Consider the following 22,048-nt stretch of genomic DNA (forward strand, 5'->3'; position numbering starts at 1 on the left):
AAGCGCTAACTTGCTGGATGTATTTCCCACTCAATTTTCAAACTGATGCTTTTTAAATCTCGTTGTGCTGATGAGGTGATAAGGGCCAGGGAGCAAGGAGGGGAGAGGCTGAATCAGCTTCCAAAAATAAAGAAGTGTCCTCGCCCAGATCCTGAGCAGGGACACAGTCAGGTCTGCTGGGAGCTCTGTCTCAGCCGCACCGTAACAGCCTGCGCAGCGGCTGGAGTTCACTGCTGGTCCGTGCCCTCTCCTTGGCATTGCTGTGCTCCCCAAGGGGTTTTTAATCAGCCCCAAGCACTGGAGAAGGGAACCGGCTGCTCTGCGAGGTGTCTGTCGTTAGTGCTGATGCGAGGTGTGGGGCTAGGTGGCTGGGGGGGATGCGGCGCAGTCGGAGCAGCGGTGGGGCAGTCCCCGGCGCTGGGCAGGGAGGGACCAGTGGTGCCCCAAGGATGCAGACACCAGGGCTGTTCCCTTCTTGGGCATTGGACACCTGGTGATGGGGTAGCGGTGGCCTGGGGACAGTTTCTCCTGGTGATCTCCATCAGAGGAGGGTGTTTTATCTGGACACGTGGGCACACCTGGCCTGTGCCAACAGGAGCATCCGAATCTCCTGGGGCAGCCAGGTCTCTCCTGATGACTCTGTTGCCCAGCTTCACTCCCTTCCCTGCGGAGTTTGGGGATTTCTCTGTCCCACCCAACTGCATTGACAATGATTCAGTCATTTTCACACCACACTGCTCCATGAGGGTTTCCCCATGGGTTTGTACCTGCTGCTGGCCTCTCTAGACCCACGGATGCTCAAGCTCCTCATTGGCTTGTTGAATTTTACCTAACACTTCAAAAAAAAATCCAGATGAAATAAAGCCACCAAGCGAGCTTGGCAGAGTGTGCAGGTCTGAGCAGAGCCGTGGGGTGATGGGATCCCCCCAGCCCCATGGGATTATTCCTTCATGCAGGAATCCGTTAGCCCTGGTGCCAGGCACATGGCCTTTGAGACGAGGGATGGCAGTCCGAGGGTGACCCACGTGCCATGTGGGTGCCCGCTGGGGACCAGGGGGGGCTGGGCACCTGCTTTGGCAGCTGGCTTTTCTGTGTCAGAAAATATGAGCTGCTTTGATGGAGATGCCTTGAGCCTCTACGCCTGACAAAATAAAACTTGTTTTGTGAGATCTCCTGCCTGTCAAAAGCAGCTGGCTCCGTAGGTCACTTTGTTGTTCAGCGTAGTCCCTCTGTGATGAGTGAATATATGTATTTGCGTAAATAATTAACACTCGCCAGTGCTATGTAACGTCTACAGGTGTAGATTCCTCCTGGTGTTAGGGGAAAGCGAAAGATGCCACGGTCCAGGCAGTCCTCAGATTTGGCTTGATTATTTTTTGTGACTTGATGAGATTTGCCAGGTGAACCAAGGCTGATGAGAAGTGAGGGCATCTTCGCCGGGGGAGCCTGGCAGGGACGGTGAACAGATGAGGGGCTCCCAGGGAGAGGGTCTGTACAGGGCCCTGAGCAGGTTTTCTCCCTGCTCTAGGAAAATACAGTCCCCGGGACTGAGGTAGCTCGGTGAGTGAAACAACATGAATGTTAAAACCCAGCCAAATAAGGCATGATGGGAATGATGGGGTTTGCAGACCTCAGGAGCTCTTCCAGTGCTGCTGAGCTGACGTCTTTGTTTTCGGTGCCTGCCCTTCCCCAGGGCTGGGGCTCTCCTGCATCTGCGCAGGGACGGGGGGAGGCCGAGCAAGGCCCTGGTACAGCTTTGCCTTTTGGCCACCCACCCCTCTCTCTGCCTTCCAGGTTCGATGAAGAGCCCCGTCAACAAGACGGCGCTGACCCTGATCGCGGTCAGCTCCTGCGTCCTGGCCGTGGTGTGCGGCTCCCAGCTCTCCTGCCCGCTGACCGTCAAGGTGACGCTTCACGTACCCGAGCACTTCATCGCGGATGGTAAGACCCTCGAGGGACTCGGACCCCCCTGCCTCACTGGGTGTTTGGGACATGGGAAATTCCTAAAGAGGAATTTCGGCTGCGTTCGGCTGCAGGGATCCCCCTTTCCCAGAGGAGCAAAGCACATCTGCGAGCCCGAGGCCAAAATCCCAATCATGTCTTTTATTAATATTATTATTATCTTCACTAACTGTGCGTAATGGATATTCCCATTTTCCTCCAAACTCGTTGACAAGCCCAGGGAACCTGCACAGACAGACAGCCTCCCGTCCTGCAGCAGCAAAACTGCTCATCCCAGCCCCTTGCGTCAGTGCAGAGTGAAATTGCTAGGGTTTGAGCAAAGGCAAAGATGCTTTGAAAAATTAGACAAGGGCTGCTGTCACTACTTATTGCTTTCTCCAACTGGGTTCCTTGCGTATGTTGTGTTTCACTGACCTTTTCTTTATAATGTGCAGCGAGCATCAAGTGCAAGTTTTCTGTAACACGAGGGCAAATTTCATTTTCTTCCAGCAGACGGGACGCATTATTCAGTCTGTTCCAATTCCTCGTCTCACTGCTTGGGGTGTGCAGAGGGGGCACTTTTTCTCTGCCAGAAGCGTGCTGCATGGAGCCGGTACATCACCAGGTGCTGGGGTGTCCCAGCACGGCCGGCCCTTGTGCAGCCCCCCTGCTTTGGGGGCTGGGATGGAGAACAGCTTTTGGGGGAATTAACATTTTGGTGGGGGAGGTGGATGGTTAAAGAGGTGCAGCGGCACGCAGCAGCAGGGGGTGATGGCGGGGGGGCTCAAGCCATCACCCCGTCGTGGGGAGGGACTCACCAGTGTGTTTGAAGTGGGTTTTGGCCCCGCTAAGAGTGATTTCTTCTTGGCTGTGATAAACACCCGTAGGGTGTTACCTGCACTGCAGCGCTGGCAGAGATGAGCTCTCCCCAGCCCCACTGCTGGCCCTCGCTGCCTCCTTAACCCCACTCTGTGCCTGCACCTGACGATGCCGATGGGATGGGTGTTGTGTGCGCTGGGTTGATGCTCCCGTGCTGGGGTGTGAGGCTGCCTCTGCTCTGATCCCCGAGGACGCTCCTTAGCTGCTCACTCTGGAAATTACAACCCAGTCTTGGGGTACGTGAGCTACCGCGGTGGTCAAAGCTCGGTCCTTAAAGGAAAGAAGAGGAGAGCGTCTACTTTGTGGTCTCAGGTTGGAGGAACTGAACATCAGTGGAGTGGAAACATGAAAAAGTCATGACTTGAAACAAGGGACTTGTTTACACATTGACCTGTTTCTGAAAGGCTTTAAGGATTGTCCAGGCTGCACATAAATATTCTGAAGTCTTCACAGATCGTTATAACGAGTAACTGGAGAACAGAAACTGGTTTTGCACTTGGGAAATGAGGTTGCTCCAGTGTTAACTCGTGTCCCTTTGAGATGAGCACTGGCCAGTTCATTGCTCGGACTGGGAGTTCACAACTGGTTTTGGTACTTGCTGAAGGTTGGCCGGGAAGGCAGTGATGGGGTTAGCACCTCGGCACTCTGCTCCCGGCCTGTGGTTCTGGGCCAGGGAAGACAGTGTGTCCTCAAAGAAAATAAAACAAAATGTAATGTGACTCTGTAGAATGAAAGTGAAAAGCTGAGCCTGTGCTTGTCACCAGGAAGGGGGTGGCAATGCAAATTATGCAAATATGGAGAACACTCGAATGGAAATGACAATGAAATACCAATAAAACAGATTAATATCCTTGAAACTGGGGGAAATGGGATGATCTCCAGTCACGACTTAATGACTTTTCTGAAGAGAAAGTGGCAAGAGGACTGGTAAAAACGGCTTGGAGAAGAATTAAAATGAGCTTTGTAATGAAACTGTAAAATATAATTACAAACTGTGAAAACTTTTTTAATATTTTTTATGAGAAACAGTCAAATTCTTCACATAGAAGCAGCCAAGGCATTTTGCAGTGGCTATCACTTTTACTGAAATCTCATCATTTTATGTGATGGCAGAGTCCCCTGCCTGGGAAGAGAAAAGCTCTTAAAGTTGTTTCTTCTTTTTGAATAACAACAAATCCCAAGGCAGCACCCAACTGGCAGCAAAATATTATAAAACATTTAAAGACATCACAGAACTGAGCTGGGTTGGGAAATTTTAATGATACCCAGGAAAAATGTGGGTGGCTGTGTTTGCAGAGGCTTGGCACCCGGACTCTCACGCTGATGGAAAACAGGGGGACGGGCTCCTCCGTGCCGATCTCCTGGGTGGGTTTAAAGCTGCTTCTTTTGCCTGGGTGCAAAAGGGGGATGTGTGGGCAACCCCACGTGAGCGAAGTGACGGCAGAGCTGATGTCTTTGGCCCAGCCGAGGCTGGGAGCTTTGATCTGTCTTAAACCAGCCTCTCACGTGGTACTTCATGGTGCACACCATGTCTTGTAAATGCTGGCATGCACTTAGTCTGGTTCCTGAAGCTGTTCTCTTTTGTATTTTGCATGATGATAAGGCAGGCTCTGCGAGAAGGCAGGGATGGTGCATTCACGGGAGATGATCTCATGCGAGAGAAGGATGCCCTCTCATTCCTTTTTGAAATGCCGTATTTCAATAGATGCCAGTAGCCAAGGAAAATCTTAAAGCAAAGCAGCTACTAACACCTCTGCTGGAAAAGCCAAACAAAGGCAGAGGCAGAAAGAAATTCCTCTCCTACCAGATGAAAACTCATCTTTGAAGGAAACTTTAAATAGACACCAGCCAGCTCCAGCACACCGGGAGCCAAAGCCATGCAGGGGAGGTAAAAGCCCCACCAAATATCCCCAGCATTGTAGGAAAGCAGCTTTCCTCTCTGCACAGAGCAGCGGCATTAGGGAAGGAAGCTCCCAACCCCACTGGAGTCCCAGCAGGGGAAGGACTGGGACCAGAAGCCAAGCGGCAGCAAAGGCTGGGAGAATGTATTGCAAGCAGCAGCAGCATTAACAACCAGCCTGTCTCTATTGCCCTTATTTCTCTCTCTAGGCTTGTTTTCCTCCTTTTGTTCATTTGATGGGGTTCTCCCCCACCCTGCTCCTCTCCCCTCTGGGCAGTTCTTGCCTGGTTTGTAGAGCTGCTCTGCCTCCGTGTCACGGGGCGGCCAAATCCTGCAAAGCCGTGGCTGGCGGGGAGGGAGGGAGGGGAGCTCCTGGCCCTGGGCAGCAGGTCGGTGCCTCTAAATCTTCTCTTAGGGTGCAATGGTGGGAGCATCCTATCTCCTCCCTTCTGCTGCTCCAGGGCATCATGTTTTGGGGCAGCCTCTGCCCGTGCTGAGCAGAAGGCGTCGTTCTGATTTCGGAGACGGCTCGGATTTATAGGAAGACTTGTAGTGGCTTTTATGAGGATATGGAAATGCAAAGCATTATTTAACAGACCCTTTAGCAGTGTCAAAGGGGGAAGAAAGGAAAAAAAGCCCCTCCATCTGAGCAATAAAACCCCTTATGAATATGTGAGCCACTCAGCTCTACACATTCAATAGCTGTTTTTTTTTTTTTTTTCTTTCTTGTAAGTAATCATTCAAAAAGTAGAGATACAGCAACGGGAGCAGCTTGCAGGAAAGGCAGGGCTGGAGAAAGATACCCTAGAGGACTCAGCCTGGAGTACGTCCTTGCTGCACAACAGTTTGAAATATAGTATCAATTAAAGCTTCCCATTTTTACAGCCTGCAAAGAGGTTATATATGGTGTGGGTGGATGTTTGTATGTGGATACTTTAGTGGGAGAGGTAGGTGAGATCCTCCAGTGCGTACAGAAGGAAGCAAGAGCTACATTTAGCTTGGGGCTTGTAGGGCTTCGTTTTATAAGTGGAAATAAAGTAAAGGGCATAAAGCAGGTTTCTGTCACTTCAAAGACATCTCAGGGCATTCACAACCTCCTTCCCTCCTCTTCTGAGACGCACGCCAGAGGAGATGTGGTAATCTCTCTCTCTGCAGCCTTGCTGCCCGGCAGGTCGGCGAGCAGAGGCACGGTGGGTGCTGGCCCCACGGCGGGCTCGGCTCCAGCCGCTGCATTTCGGTTTCGGCCCTCCTGCACAGGTGGATAAATCCCCCCGGATGGACACTGCCCTGCAAGCAGCGCGGGGAGAAAAGCAAACCCAGTCCTAGCCCATGCAAAACCAGTAGAGCAGCGGGAGGTGGAATTGCCACTCGAGCCCGTGCTTTGGGTTTGAGTGTCTGACAAGATGGCAGAGTTGGAAGAAGCTTCTTTGTGGCTTTTTTTTTTTTTTTTTTTTCCTTTTAAGCTTCGTGTGTCTGCGTCTGCCTGTCTGAACAATGACGTTCTGTAATTGTCATGCAGCTGATCGGTAATTGTTTCATCTGAAGATGATTTCCTACCTTCCCCCACCACTGTTCCCTCCAAGATTCAGTGGAATTGGATGCTGCTATATTTGCAGCTTGTGTTAATTTTCCCTGGAGATTGCTGGAGCTCTGCAGACTGCAATTGTTGGACTCGCAACAACTTCTCATTTTGGTTTTAATTAAATGTGTTGCTTTAAATTGTTTGCTTTTGACATCTCCTGCTCAATCTTCTGCAGCCCTCAGAGGTGACCAGGCATTAGCTTGTGTCCTCAGGCACTCGCCCGCGCGTGTGCTCAGCACGTGCTGTGCATGTGGCCGCAGAGGGATGAGCAGCGGGAGGTGGGGGACCAGCTCCTTCCCCATTCCTTCTTACATCGAGGAAAAGCTGGAGATGCTCTTGCATTTACACATGAAGCATCTCATGTTTATACCAGCAGGATGGAGAACTGGATCTTATCTCAAAGGTATCAGAGCTTTCAGAGTTGCTGCCATTGGGGTCCCCCATGCTCTCCAGCTGGTCCCTGCCCCACTAGACCCATCTGAAATCAATAGAGGGAATTTGCTGGCTCGAAATCAGATTCTTCTTGTGCTGTTTTCTCCCCCTGGAGTTATTCTGCTGCAGAGGTGCCTGTTTTGCTGTACAGAGACCTGGGTCAGGGCTTTGGTAGAAGCAATGCTTTCCCCTTGCAGATGTGGTGCCAGGTCTGGCTGCCTTGGACCCCGTGTATTTCTGGTAAGGTGGCCGTGTCTGGGGGGCAGCTTTGCAGATTACATTTAATTCCATGAGCTCTTAATCACCAGGTCACCTCCATGTCTGTACTACAATTCACTCCTGTTTTCGTGCCTGCTTGGCTGGTAAGAAAATGTGAGCAAATGGCTGCAGCGTTACCAGACGTGAACTCTAAATATTAACATGAATTTATAAAGTGTATCAGCATGGATCAAAGGGATTCCAAGACGCTTTTACAGTGCGAACGCTCTTTGCATGAAGAACTAATAAGATTCCGGAGGCTGAAGTACATCATGTTTTTATCGTGCCTCTGACAGGCTTGTGATCCTGCGCTCAGCTCTTCCCTGTGCCGGCCCGGCTCCCCTGGCCACATGCCTGCTGGCAGCTCGGTTTGCTAAGGGAAGGCAAATGCCTCATCCTTTCTCCTTTGTAGGATTTATTGGGTTCAGAGCAGGGGGGGATTGGTGTTGATATTTGGGTGGTGTCAGCAGGAGCCAGTTCAGAGCCAGCAGCTGTTGCATCCCGAGAGAGGCAGGATGTGCCCAGCACAGGGGAGGTGGCATCTAGTGCCTGCTGAGCTTCTACCAACCTCGAATTTGGGAGGGGTGGGGAGGGAGGGCTGCAGTAAGCCCCCGTGTCTTTGACCAACTAGCCTGCTTCCTATGGAGAGACGCAAACGTTGACCTCTGCATCTGCAGGATGAGACCCTGCCTGCTTGCACCGTGGTGGTGGGGCAGCCCCAGGAAGCTGGCTTAGGCCACACTTGCTTTCAAACAAGAATTCATGGGATACCTGCAGCAGCAATGGTGCAGCAATGCAGTGAGGATTTTTGGAGGCTGCGTAGCTAGGAACCTGCTACTTCATTGTTCTCCCAACAGGTAGCATTGCTGACGTGCAACCTCTCATGTGAGGAAATTTTCAGGTGCATTTCATGGTGAGTGGGTGGTAGCTCACCTCGGTCTGTGGTGTATTAACTTCGCACATGCTGCCTCGTGGTTGTGTTTTCTGCCATCATGGGAGGATGTTTGGCCTTGGTGCTGGCTGGAAAATCTCCGTTCACACACACTTCATGTTTTTTAAAGCTTATCATAACTCATCCGTCATATACTTTGCAATGTGATTAGATTTAGGCTGGATTTACTCAAACTCTTGTCCAATATCTAGAGAGCATCACTGAGAAGGAGCCCCAGGCTGGAGCGTGGGAGTTGGGAGATATGGAGCATTAAGGAGAAGCTTTTCTTTAGGAGTCTAATTTCTGTCTCAGCTATTGCTGGCCTGGATGCCTACTGAGGACAGAGATGTGCTGTTACTAACACCTGCACAATTATATTGTCTAATTATGCCATGGGAGATCTTGTTGCAGCGTGAGCTTGACCACAAGGCAGGGGTGGGAAGATGCCATCGCGCTTGGTTTTGGTAAAAGCTGGCCGAGTCATCACCTGCTGTGTAAAGTTAAATATGTGTGTTGCTTGTCAGAAGTTCAGCCCTGATGAAATCAGGACTGACTGCCAAGAAAACCCAAAGAAAGAGTCTGTCAGAATTATCAAGAAAGTGCAATTTAACAATTAAAATGTAACCCTGCTCCTCCCACAGGAAAGATGCTTCTAGTCTGAGCTATAATTACATACAGATTTGTATCACTAATTTGCTTCTGCTTTGCCAGAGTGAAAAAGCTCTGGCAGGATTGACAGCGTTTCTAAGGAATGGGGGTCTCTGGGTCTGATCGTTAGCGGGCTGGGGAGCGCTGGCGTGAGCAGCCCACGGCCGAGCAAGTAATTCATGTGCTGAAAATACACCCTTGAGTCGGGCACCATGCGCGGTCTAAACTGGACGCACTTCGGCTAAAGGAAGAGTAAATGAAAGGCGTGTCTGTAGGCTTTTGTTGTTTTGAAAACTTGTTATAACTTTCTGTTTAAGCATTGCATCTTGTTCAAGAGAGAAACCATTTGAAAAACACAATGACGTGGATAGCCTGGATTTTAACCTCATGTGACACTATCCCTGGCTTCAAATTAGAATATAGACTTAAGAGTTTGACTTTGAAGAATTTAAATTATTCCAAAATTACCTAGTTTTGCACTGAGCAGGAGAAGGGTGGTAAAGCTGAGCAGGGCATTAGGCTGTGGGTGCGATCCTGCACCAAGCCTGGTTTGCTTGCTTGCAAGCCTCATTTGCTATGTGTGTCCTGGACATCCAACATCTGTCTGGTGGTTTTGCATTTTCTGAAAGAAATTTAAGAATCAGACATTTTCATTACCTGGGACCGGGACAGAAAAGCAAGAGCTGATCAATATAAAGAGCTGATAGGGGAGGAGTTGTCTCTTTGGGAAATGTTCTTTCAAGTTTAACAAGAAAAAAAAAAAAAAAGATCTCTGAAGAAATCACATAGGATTATTCTTTGTACCTGTAGAATAGAGCAAGAGGGATAATCCTTCCTCTAGTGTTTAAAAAAAAAATCTAACAGGATTATAATTGTATGACAGTGTAGGGATGGATACATTAATAGCAACCTGTAGTATGACCTCCCATAGCTTTCCAACACAAAATACTAATTTTAGATGAAAAGGAGTTTCGTTGGCCAAGAAACAGTGAATGGACCAAAGAAGACAAAAAGAGCAGAGGGAGAAAGAAATAGAAATTCTTCAAGAAAAATTATTTTTTGATCTTTTCCCTTGGGAAAAGAGGGAGAGAGAGGGAAAGGAAAAGCCAAACCCTTTTGGCTGCTTTTTGGGCACTTTGTTCTTTTCCCTTGTTAGATATCTCTTCTGAGCTGTTTTATCCTGTTGTGTTCTGGAAAATGATTTTTGAAATGTCAAAACTTCAAGCCTCTTTTGTCAAGGCTTAAGCAGTTCCACTGAACTTTGAAGGAGACCCCAGCGTGAGAGACATGAACTTTTGATGATGCCTTAACTGATCTGGCTTTGATCAGCGTTGGAGGAGGAAGGGGGGAGTGTGGAAAAACACACGCATACAAACCCCAAAGAAATCAATCTCTCAAGGTGCTGGTGGACCTTGTGGAGCCGGGAGATGGCTGTGTAGCTGTGTACTGGTGTTCTCCATGGCACTACAGTGCTGCTCTACAGTGTAGACTGGCTCGTAAAGCCAACAGTGCTCAAGGGATGTGTCCTACCAAGGGGGTGTCTGGGAGGTGGTGGTGGTGGTGGGTGGAGAGCTGCTATTTCACTGTTGTGTTCCCTTGTTTGGTTGACACTGTACTACTGATGGTTGTTTTACCCTGAGGCCTGAATGTCTCCATCCAAGGGTAACGTTTTGAGTGGGAAGCTCAAAACTTGTGTCTAGGAGGACACGTGGGAGGGGCTGGGATTGACAGCAGGGTGGCAGGGTGGACGGTCTCTCTGGGTATCTTTGGAGAGTGTCTCTGCTGGGGTCTGCTCCCCAGGGTCCGTGGGCAGCGACTGTAGGTGTGCCTCAAACTGGGTGCGGGTGTGGGGGCGATTCGGTGGGGTCTGAGGTCCTTTAGGCAGGTTTCAGAGGGTGGTTCCAAGCAGGGTCTCCCCACCACTGCCCCGGCGATGTGGACCCCTCGGGTTCCCCATCACCCCCCCCTTCCCTCCTCCTTAATTTATCTCCATTGAGAGAGTGCACATTGGTGAAAACAAACCTGGCTGATGCTTCTGGCAAGCTAAAGATGTTTGAAATGGCTCTTGCTTAGAAAATGTTTGTTCTTGGTAGTTTCTAAAAGGATTTGATACTCAACCTGCCCTTCCTGAGCTTTTCAAGATGGTTTTGATAAGTGCACGTTGGTGACTTTTGAAAACTGTTTTCTATGTGTGGATTCTTTGAAAATAAAGAGAAAAATTGTGTGAAAAGGCTTTGAAATCTTCTGAATTTTAGCTTTCAAAATATTTGTAAAACGCCTTTTCCTGTTATTTTTTTCTTATGCAAGCTATAAAGGGATCAAGGTTGGGATGTTTGTTTGTATTTTCAATGGGAGGGAAGGTGATGAGAGCATCTGTGAACACCTCTAAAAATCTTACCCAGCAGAGATGTGACACACTCAGCTTCAAAGATGTGAGAAGTTTCCTTGCTGGAAATTGTCCCCTCCCTCCTAGGAAGGAAGGAAAGTGTTTACAATTAACTAAAACCTTTCATTTCCCCAGGTTTGGTTTGGTTTGTTTTTTTTTTGTTTTTTTTTTTTTTTTTTTTTTTTGTTTTGTTTTGTTTTGTTTTGTTTTTTCCTTAGACTGAAGTAGGAAAGACTCCATTTTACATTGAACTTGAACTCAGGGATTCTGGATTCAAATGTTTTCACTTCTGCTTTTTTTTTTTTAACACTTTTGATATTGAGGATAATAGCTCAATCAGACTTACTAAAATCAATTAATTCATCTTGAAAATACCAGGACTTTTCTTTTTTAGTTAAGTTATGGTTGCATTATATTTGAGAAGGTCTTTCTCTGTACAGAATATGGCAAACCTTGATCAATTTGCAAATCATTTGCAGCTTCCCACATTTGTGGTTTTACATGGACACCAAAACACCGCTGACAGAGAAGTTACTGGCTCCTGGCCAGGTGTCGTATTTTGGTGTTGATTTAGGAGGTACTTCCATAAAGATATAGTTTTTCAGTTTTTATACTTCCAGCATCAGACAGGCTGGGTTATCCAAGGAAGATGAAGATTTGACAGCAAGGCCACGAATGTGCTTCCTCCTCCCCGAGGAGCAAAGTGTGTGGGGCTGGTGGGGAGCTCCAGAGTCACCCCCCCATCGCCCAGCCCAACCCAACCCAGCTCCTGGGCTGGGATGCTCTGCCAGCTCGAGTCACCTTCGTCTTTGTGAATACTAATTATATGACTATTTTATTTCTGATTTGCTTCTGTTACTTTCAGGCTGGCTGTATTTTAACTAGAAGTGGGGTTCATTAAGTAGGGATTTAATCGAGAGCTGGTGGTTTCACTCTTCAGTCTTTGGGTGCAGAGGGAGTTGTTTGTAGCTGAGCCTCAAAATGTGTTTATGTGCCTCCCAATCCTTGCTCTTTATTAGGGAACTACAAAAGTAAGGAAGAAAGCAAGATTGACAGGTTACTACGTAGACACATACACATAAATAGTAAACGCTCCCAATGGGTTCATGATGCATTTCTGTTTGGTAAAATAAACCAGCAATAGTTGTCATTGGTATTTAAAGCTGTCTTTAAATATTAATGGGAAAGAATGATAATTAGAAATAAAATTACGTGGCTCTAAGGTACTTCTTTGTGCTCAGCGTTTTGATGCTTTCCACTGGTGCTGTGGAGTTTACCCGGCAATTTATGGCTGCCGTGTGTCTGATTGAGATGTATCCTGCAGCCTTGGTGATACAGGCTCCTGCCTTGCTGTGTCTCCAGAGCAGCTGGATCCGGGTTGTCTAATTTTCATTTGCTTGAAGAGTCAGTAGCTTGACAGCCTCCATTGGCTTTGAGTGTAGAGAAGCGTCTGTGAATACGTTTATGGGGTATAAACAGTATAAATGTAGAAGATTTAAATTCATGTGAAATTAGGGCCCAGATATGTATGGCACTGAGATCTCAGGATGCCTGAAAATGGGGTCGCTCACTGGGATGCTTGACTTCAAGCTTTGCTTTTTTTATCCTCTGCATGGATAATGTCGCATGGGATGAGATTTAGAAGGGCTCCTTCTTGCTGAAGCATCAGTGATTCACTTCAAAAGGAAATCAGGAGTTTATGTTCAAGCAGGTTTGTGTGGGGTGGTTGCTGCTATGGGTTTTTTTTGTCCTACTTCTTTAGTTGCTTGGCTTTCATTGAGCTAAGATCTTATGCAGTGCTTAGGAAAATTATGTCCCAGTCCTTTACTAAGGGGTACAAGCCCTAAAGTTTCATGAAAATGCATCCTGGATCTATAGACTTGCCATCTTTGGATGATGGCTAAGAAGGATTTGAATCTTCAGATAGTGGTTGTGAATTTCTAGCACTTAGTGGAAGGAAGGATGTGGGTTCCTGGGCTACCTGACAGTTCCCCTTGCCTGCTCCTCTTTGAAGATTTCTTCTCCCCTGTTTTTAGAGGCTTTTACCCTGGTAACTTTTGCAAAACACCACTTAATGGCAGAGGTTTTTTGGCTCCCCTCTGATCTGTGCAGCACTATTATGGAGGCAGTCTTATAATCAATGTAATTGAAGATCAGAGTTAATGAGGACCTCTGTGCCTGCAAAATCCCCCAAGCGATGCTGGGCCTCAGATGTTAGATAAGGAAATGATTGGGCTGAACTGAAAATCTATTTGGCTAATTAGATGATGCATATTCCCAGATGCCAGTGGGGAAAAATACATTTCACAAAATAAAGAAACGTAAGATTTTGTAAGAAAAGATTTTTGGCAGGAATTCACTTGTAACTCTCAGGAGGGAGAGGGTGAGGGAGTGTCTGACACGAGACCACTCATACAAGAAGTTGTGTGTTGGGCCAATTCACTCACCTTCAACTAAAGAACTGAAGGGGCAACAGCCCGTGCTGCCACTGCCCATCCGTGTCCTGCGCCTGGCATCCAGGCGTCTCGCGGACACCACCCGCATGGGCTGGGGAAGCGACGCTCCGATCTGGCAGATGAGAATAATTACATTGCTCCATATTTCTGCAGAGATCTGGGAATCAAATCCAGTATCTCGTGACGGTCAGTAGAGTAGGGGTAGGGGAGTGCCTGGGCAGAGAAATGTCCCAGCTGGTGGACCGTGCATTGTATGGAGGGGAATGGTCAAATTAAGTCCTTTGGGTCCAAGTGTTGGTGAACTCGTTATTATTTTGCTGATCTTGATATCACAGCAGCTCCTGAACAGTAGAGTGTTCTGATATTGGGCCAAAACACACATTTGTTTGGGTATTTTTTTTAATTTTTACATTCACCTTATGCACTTTTTTCTCACCCTCCAGGCAGCAGCTTCGTTGTGAGCGAGGGGAGCTACTTGGACATCTCCGACTGGCTTAATCCAGCCAAGCTGTCCCTGTACTATCAGATCAATGCCACGTCCCCCTGGGTGAGAGACCTCTGTGGACAGAGGACCACTGATGCCTGTGAACAACTGTGTGACCAAGAGACAGGTAAGGGAAGTGTGAAGACATTGCAAAGCTTGGAGATGTGAGGGAGAAAGTTTGTCTCTGGGTACTTCCATGCCTGCCCATCTCACCTCTGCATTAGCCTGGTGTTAGGCACAGAGAACCAAGAGGGGTACCAGCAGGGTAACAGTGGTGACCCCCATCAGCAGAGTATAAAGAAAGTGAGCACAAGTCTGGGATTTCAAAATGCTGGACCTATCAGTTCTTTGTTGTGGCAGCTGTAGGTGTGTGGAGTTTATCTGCTTCTGAGTTGTGCTATTTTGTTGTCCAGTCTGGAAAATCTGCTCATGAGCATGCCCCATCTCCATCCCTTTTCTTTTTTCGCCCATTCCACCACAGAGCACCACGTTTCTCATTGGTGCTTCTGCCTGATGGTTACCTCAGTTGGATCTCTCCTCCAACCCTTCCTCATGGAGTTGTGAAGTTGTCGTGGTTTGGGCCTGATTGGCAGCCAACCACAATGCAGCACCTCTCTCTCCCTTCCCCTCCGGCAATGAGAAGGGACAGAGAGCCAGGCTTGGGGTCCGAGATAGGACTGGGATGGGGGAAAATCCCCTTTTATGATCACGAGCAAAAGGCAGACTCGTTAGGGGAAGAAAAGTCTGCCATCTTTCCTCATCTGTCAATGACCTTTTTGCTGAGCGTGTTCTGCTTGCACGCCAAGGCTGCCCCTGTGAAGCAGCAGCCAGCCCCTCTGGGACTCCGAGATGTGGGCCCGGGCAAAGGAGAAGCGTCATCTTTCCTTTTGGCCTACATGCTCCTGGGTGACAAATGGGGATCCTGGAGTCTGCAGTGAGCTGGGAACACAGAAAGCAGCAAACGTGCAACTAGTGAATGAAGGCAGGGGGTCTGCATGGGTGGGAAGTGTGTGACCCCAGCCCATGCTGGCCCTCAGGAGGTGACATCTCAGCTGGTGCGGGTGACAGGACCTCGCATGGGAAGGTGGCTCGGGGACTCTGCTGGTTTTTTGGCATGCAGGGTGTGCCATGCCCTCTGCAGCAGTGAGCATTGCTCCTGCCCCCGGGACCTCGCCTCGTGTGGGATGCCTTCTTGGTGGCCTGGAGACAAGTGGCCCTGTTGCTCCGGGCATGTTCTGCATCCAAAGAGCACACAACTCGCCCATCCCCTTGCAGAGAAGTGCCCAGGTTAGCCCTGGCTCTCCGCGTGAGCTGCTTTCTTCCTTTCTTAGCAGTGAGAGTTTCTTCACTACGTGTTTGTGTCCGAGACTCATGACTGTGAGTAGGGATGTTCGTTGCTGGTTTTGCCGGGGTTTGAAGAGCAATGGCTCACAGAGGAGAAGGCTTATTCTAAGCCTCCCATTGCCACGAACTGTGCCATTAATACAGGGCATTTTGAGAGGAGGAAATCCTTCAGAGTCTTGAATGCACCATGGGCTGGCAGCTGTGACCCTGTTCTCATCCCTTCCTGCTCAGCTGAGCTGCAAATACTGAACTTGGTCTTCTAAATCCATTTTCCTGGTAAAGACAATGTTCTCTCCTTCTTAGTACTCCTGTTCCTTAAGGCTCATCTGCACAGAGGCACTGGCAGGCATCACTGCAGCAGAATGATTGTGCTGGATGAATTTCCCATGGAAGCGAGTCCTGTGCATCCCCTACAGTCCCAAGGAGGGCTGGGAGGTGGCAGCAGCCGCTCTGGCAGATGGAGATGGTGCAGGAGGAGGCTCTTCTCATCCAGATGTCACAGAGCAGAAGAATTGTTTCAGGCATCCGCGAAACGCAGCCACCTCCGCGGGAGAGGGAGGGTGCATTCAGCTGTCCTCTGGTTCAGAGGAGGAGGAGAGAAAGAACTCTGCCTCCAGCAGAAACCGCGGGGAGACCGTATGGAGCCAGGGTGTGACTTTCCCACTGGAGGAGCCCCGTGGGTCCACTCGCCAGCCCCACGCTGTCCTTGGCACCGAGCAGGGCTGGTTTAATCCTTGCACGGCCTCCGCTGCGAGGAGCGGCTGTTTTCCCGTGCCGGCCCAGCTGCTGCTCCCCCTGCGTCGCCAGCTCGCCGGAGCAGCTTGTCGCTCTCGCTGGGTGCCCCACGCTCTCGCAGGACGTGTCAGATCTCGTTTGCAGGGAAGGGAGCGACGCTCGTTAGCCCGGGAAGTGCTCTGCTCCAGCACCGCGCTGGATCCTAACCTCGCCAGCTGCTTTATGGCTCCTATCCCTGGTTCCCATCCTCCCTGCTTACCTGTAATGGGAGGTGAGGGAAAAGCAGCCTTGATCTGAAACATCAGGTTTCTCACCTGAAATCTGTCGATCGGCTTCTTCCCCCTCTTTCCAACCTGGGAGTTTGCACGTGGATAAAGCAAAATCTTTCCCCTGTCTACACTAGCTGGGTCCGCAGGGGTAGGGCAGGACTGGCTGGTGGAGCTGCTGATTTTCAGAGCCTAAATCTAAGACGCACTTGAGAGGTCCAAACTTCACAAGATCTGAGCAACCACCTACTGAAGATTAGACCTTTGGAAGTACATATTTGACACCCTACCCCAGGACGTAGCCCCAAGCGCTGCTTATGTTCATCACCATTGATCAGCCTTTAGCTGATGAGAAGTTTCCATGCCATGCTGGGAACAGACTGTAACTCTGTGATGCACTGCATGTATTTTTAGATTTATTTTTATTAATGTCATTCTATTTTTAAGGGTGATTTATTTTTATCACCATGAGAGACACAGGTCTGCAGTTTTACTGTGGGACATAAATCCCGCCTAGATTTCAACCTTTTCAGGTCAGGGATTTTATCATCTCTATGAGCATCCCAATCGATGGGTGCTGTGCTGTGCTGTGAGTTTTCCGTGCCCTCTGTCCTCTCGGGCTGGGTGAAGCATCCGTGAGGAGGATGGACTAAGGTTTGTCCTGTCTGGAGGATGAAAGCTTTGAAGATTCCCACTGAGAAGAGCAGCAGAGCCAGCTTTGAGGTCCTTCAGCACATTTGTAGCTAATCTGACTTCAGCCTTCCCCTCGGAGCCACTCTCCGTGGCAGTGTGGATACAGCCTTGTCCCAAAGCGTCCTTGCCCCAAGGTGTAGGCAGACCTCTGGGCAGGACTCGCCCTCAGTGACAGTGCCACGGGCTCCTGGCACACATTTGGACAGAGGTCCCCAGGTCACGTACGCTCTGTCTGGTGGGACTCGAGCTCTTACCCCTTTCCCTTTCTGAAGATGTCTGTTGGGTTGGAGTTTTATATAAGATCTGTCCGTACAACGTGCTGACTCATGACTCCAGCCACCAAGTACTACAGTATGAATAATAATCCTCACTGAAAACAGAGGCTCTGAAACATTAGGAAATGCCAAAATACATTTTTGCTTGCCTGACCTTAATTTGCCTTCCCTTGTGTCTTTGCCGTGTGACTCACTCTTTAATTAAATGATTGCTGCCCTCCTGACAAATTTCAAACTCGCATTGCAAAGCATCAGCTCATCAGGGCTTTTCAGAGGAAGCACCAACATCTGCACATGAGCAAAATATCATCTTTCTCCTTCCCCCCTGCCTTGGAAATGGCCGAGCTGGTTGGTCTGACGTGACCGCAAATACAGAAATAAATAGATGCTGCTGAGTGTCTTGCAGACGTGACACGGTGGCCGTGCCCCAGCCAGATGGGACAGGTACCTCGCCGGGGTCGGGATGCGTTCCTCGGCTGAAGGGGTTCAGCCAAAACGTCCCATCCTCTTGGCAGGTGCTGACTGTGCTGCTTGAAGCAAGAACAGGGAAGGTTTCTCATCTTCTGGGACTTGCAGTCAACTCTCCTTGCTCTCTGTATTTTGGACAGATGTGGAATGTGTTGCCAGCTCATACCACGCACTGGGATACCTCTGTATAAAATCCAGGAGTACTTGCTTTTTCACTGGCCTCCCTTACCAGCACTGGGAACATTTATGAGAGCCTCTGTTTTTGGCAGCATATGCAAATCCTGATTTGTGAGCACAATTACCTGCTTTGTATGCACAAAACTGATTCACTTGCACATTCTGCGGGCATCGCTTAAGAGACCTGCTGAAGAATCGGTCCCTTAGGGCCAAATGCTGGAAGAAACAGCCTCTGATTTTGTGCTGTCAGGCTTGCCGGAGCAGTGGCATAAACGAGATGGATAGCTACCTTGATTAGCAGGTGCAAATGCGTTGAATTTTTTTTCCTCCATCTATAAATCAGGCACTTCTCCATCTAAATTCTCTCCTTTGCATCCACAATTGATGGCACTCCCCAAAGCAATAGGCACGGGCTTGTAAGGACCAAATGAGATACGGTAGTGAAGGGTCTTTTCTGGAAATTGACAGGAGGGGAAAAAAAAAAAAAGGTTTCCATCATCTTCCAAATGGGCTAGTTTGTCACCAGAGCTGCACATGGTGTTCCTGTCCAGGTAGGATAGGGGCCTTGTGGGCAGGAGACAAATGAAAACAATTTTTAAACAGCCATTTTTTAAAGGCAACCTGTTAAGGGAATTTGGAGGTTGCAGAGCTGAGCATGTAAATCAGATGACCAACCTTGGTGAGGGTGTATTTGTGTTTATGAAAACAGCCGTTTTCTCCAATAGTTCAATTTAATATCATGCAGCTTTTGTGCACATCAAGTAATATTTGTTTGTTCTTGTGCACTTCTGCTATTTTCGCTGTTGGAGGATCCTAGTGTCTTTATTGACTTAGACTTTTATAAGATGAGGTTCTGTCTCTCTAAGGTATGGAGTTTAATAACTTGGTCAAAAACCATGTAATATACGATTTCTTTTCATGTGGCGGCACAGCTTGCTTTGTGCACCAAGCAGGGCAGGAGGCAGTTAACTCCCAAGCTAATTTAGCTTCAGGCTGAAGTGGTATACATAAACAGCAATCAAAATGCATGCCTGTGAGGGGGCTGAGTTAAGGTTATCTGTGCTGTCTTTACACTCTCATTTTCTGCCATTAGAGTGTTTAATCCTGCAGCTGCTAATGTTCTTGTAATGGCATTTCTGTGTTTGTCTAAAGACCACAGAGAGATGGGAAGAGGAATGAGTTCTGCAGTGTGGAGCAGCTCCTGGGCTCATCTCCCTGGCTTGACCTGTCCCACCAGCACTGCAGGAGGTGGCTTCTCACCCCACCCTGGCCAGCTCTGGGGCAGTGTTCACCCCAGAAGATAAGAGCCATGGCATGGCAGACCACCCTCGGTCCATGCTCGGGACCTCTTGCTGCTTCCTTGCATCAGCCATGCAGGTGTGCCCAGGGAGATCGTCCTTGGCGGCGTGCTGCAGGAGCTGAGCAGATGATAATGAGAATAAAATCTGTGCAGAGCGTAAACCCAGATGCAATCCTTGGAAGTTGAGCTTGAGTTTAAGTGCTGTGATGGGTCTGCGTGAAGAGGGTGACTTGCAGTGCGGGCAGAGGAGGGATAACTGTTGTATTAACTCCAGGTTTTCCCTGTCTCATTCCTCAAGAGCTAAACTGCTTTTGCTGAAATGGCATTTCCCGTCAGGATGAAGCAGAGACTCAGGCTTGGAACGTGCCATCCCCAAAGGACAGGGACAGCAGGTAGCAAGGGCGAGAAGAGAAGCTTTTCAGAGAGCCTCACCGGGAGCCAGCGCTGCCGCCGCAGTTGTCGGAGAAGCCACAGCCTCGGCCAGAGGCTAACCCTGACTCAAGCAGCAGCTCTCTGAAGATGCTTCATTTGTTCACTTAAGTTGGGAATTTAATGAAATATTAAAGTGGAAGGGTTCAAGGCCAGGCTGGATAGGGCTTTGAGCAGCCTGGTCTAGTGGAAGGTGTCCCTGACCATGGCAGGGGGGTTGGAACTAGACGGTCTTTAAGGTCCCTTCCAACCCAAACCATTCTATGATTCTATGGTTAAGAACCTTGTTCATCCTTGCCTGTGTTTAATTTTTTCCGAATTTCCTCAAAAGAGGCCCTTGCTCTGCCATCCCACAGGGGTACAGCAAACTTTAAGGAAGGATTTTGTTGCGGGCTTTTTAAACTTTCCTCTCACCCATACCTCTACTGCTGGGAAACCCTGGTGCCAACTCTTGGGCAAATGTGTGTCTTGTCCTGTCCTGGCGAGCTCACCCTTGTGCTGGCACTGCTGGGAGCCGCTCCTCCCCGGGGAGCTGTGCCGGGGCACCCGAGAAGCCGTGAGATGCTGTGCTCACACCTCCGGCAGCGGGTTTGAGGCCAGCACGGGGAGTGCTGCTAGCAGATAGTTTGATGTTTTCTTATATTTATTTAGGCCAGCCTGCAGGCAGAGCAACTCCCGTCTGTGGGAGGACTTCGTAGCTGAGATCTTTCCTGTGGCTCCCAGGGTTTGTGTTTCCCTGGTAGAGTAATCGAGCCTTGGGAGGAGGGCTGGCACCAAGGAGAGGTGTTGCTTTGGGGGGCCCATGGCACCTCCCTGTGGGTTTTTGCAGCTGGGTGGCGTGCAGGGGTGCAGCCAGATCTGCCTGCACTGGGGTTGCTGTAGGCGGGGAGGGAGACAGGTCAAGGCAGTGAGCATCACCCGTGGTTTGGAGATGGTGGTGGGGACCACTGGACCACGCCGTGCCCCGGCGGGAGCCCCACAGCCTCCTCTTGCCCCGAGGGTCCGGGGTGCTCTGCAGTGGGGAGGAAGAACAGTCTGTGAGAGGTGCCCGCGGGGTCACAGCAAACACTTCAGGTGGCTGAAGGACACAAGGTTTGAGGTTTGATTCACCCACGGCAGACTTTGTGCAGATTCTGGGTGAAGAGGTTGTTTCTTCGTGAGGAGCTCAAGAATGTTTTGCAAAGGTTAAACTGGCACAGGGCTTCCTCTGGACACGGACGAGAGTCTGAGGCCTCGACAGGTTCATTATGGGAGGTTGGTGGCGGTGGCCGTAGGAAGGATGGGGTGACTTGTGTCAATCTGTTGGTTTGTGCCACACAGCTGGTGCTCGGGGCTGGTGCTGGTGCTCCTGGACGTTGCCACCACCTCGGGAGGGACGCGTGGGGGGACGGCAGAGCTGGGGGCGGCACGGGGTGTCCTGCGTGGTGGCAGGAGGGTGGCCCATGAGCCCAACGTGGGAGCACCCAGGTCCCCTCTGCCCCAGCACGGGCTCCTGGGCTGCAGCTCCTACTGCGGGCAGTGGTGACAAGGGGACATTGCCCTTGCCAAGCACCAAGCTGGTGGCTGGGACAGCAGCACCTGGGTGGGAGACACCTTTTGCAGCCGCCTTTGCTCTGGGCAAGAGGTTTCAGGCCACGCAGCTCAAGCTGCTGATGGGGATGAAGGCTTTGCATCCCTGCAGCAGGGGAGGAGGGGGGACCCTCTAGTCCTCCCGCCTCAGAGCAGGCTGGTAACCCTGGAGATGGCTCCGCACTCGCCCAGAAGAGAGGGGCTTTGTGCCGCGGCCCCGCAGTGAACACTGGTGCAGTGAGGGCTGGCGGGGCGGGCAGCCACCGCGCTCAACGGCCCTCTCTGTTCGCCAAAAAATGCTTGGCCTCGCCGTGCCGCCCGGCGCCTGCCTCCCTCTGCGGAGCCTTTCTCCTCCGGTGCCGCGGTGGGTGGAAGGAGGAGAAGCAAGAGGCAGTGTTGGGGAGACAGCTGTGCTGGAGCTCACCCCGCTGCTGGGGTGGGGGCTCTGCAGGGAGGATCACCCGGCCAAGGGATGGCTGGGGAAGTGGTGCTGCAGCTTCCCGGCTCGCTGGCACCGAGGGAGCTTTGCTGGGGCTGGCGTGTCCCCCTGGGGGTGTGTGACCGGAGAGGAGGGGACCCAAAAAGCTGGGGCCAGGCTGTTCATCACGTTGGGTGGGAGAGGCAGCCCTGAAGCAGGTGTGAGCGTGGACATGCAGTGCTCACGCAGGTCGAAAGGCACGGGTTTGTGGCCCTGCAGCCTCTGGGAACAGGCAGCCATCCCAGCTGGGGGCTGGACTGGTCCCCAGGATGGTGCCTGTGTGGCTGGGCCATGGCCCTGGCACAGTGGGGCATCCCTCTGGGATGAGGGTGAACACCAGGGATGGAGATGCTGCTGTGGCGGAGGGAATCACGGACACTGGCAGCACCAGGCAAAGGTTGACAAGCCACAGGTTTG

The 22,048-nt window shown here is 50.2% G+C and overlaps 1 protein-coding gene across 5 annotated transcripts in view; it reads left to right on the forward strand.

Annotated features, from left to right (window-relative positions):
- ASTN2 (astrotactin 2) overlaps positions 1-22,048 on the forward strand; it is a 360,791-nt gene that overhangs the window by 132,052 nt on the left and 206,691 nt on the right. For all 5 annotated transcript variants that reach the window (XM_033011918.2, XM_042786505.1, XM_042786506.1 and 2 more), the window contains 2 exons: positions 1,795-1,941; positions 13,857-14,024. In XM_033011918.2, coding sequence (XP_032867809.2) covers positions 1,795-1,941; positions 13,857-14,024 — 315 coding nt within the window. The remainder of the gene's footprint in view (positions 1-1,794; positions 1,942-13,856; positions 14,025-22,048) is intronic.

This window comes from Tyto alba, unplaced genomic scaffold, assembly GCF_018691265.1.
Source record: "Tyto alba isolate M040663 unplaced genomic scaffold, T.alba_DEE_v4.0 Super-Scaffold_11, whole genome shotgun sequence".
Taxonomy (NCBI): Eukaryota; Metazoa; Chordata; class Aves; order Strigiformes; family Tytonidae; genus Tyto; species Tyto alba.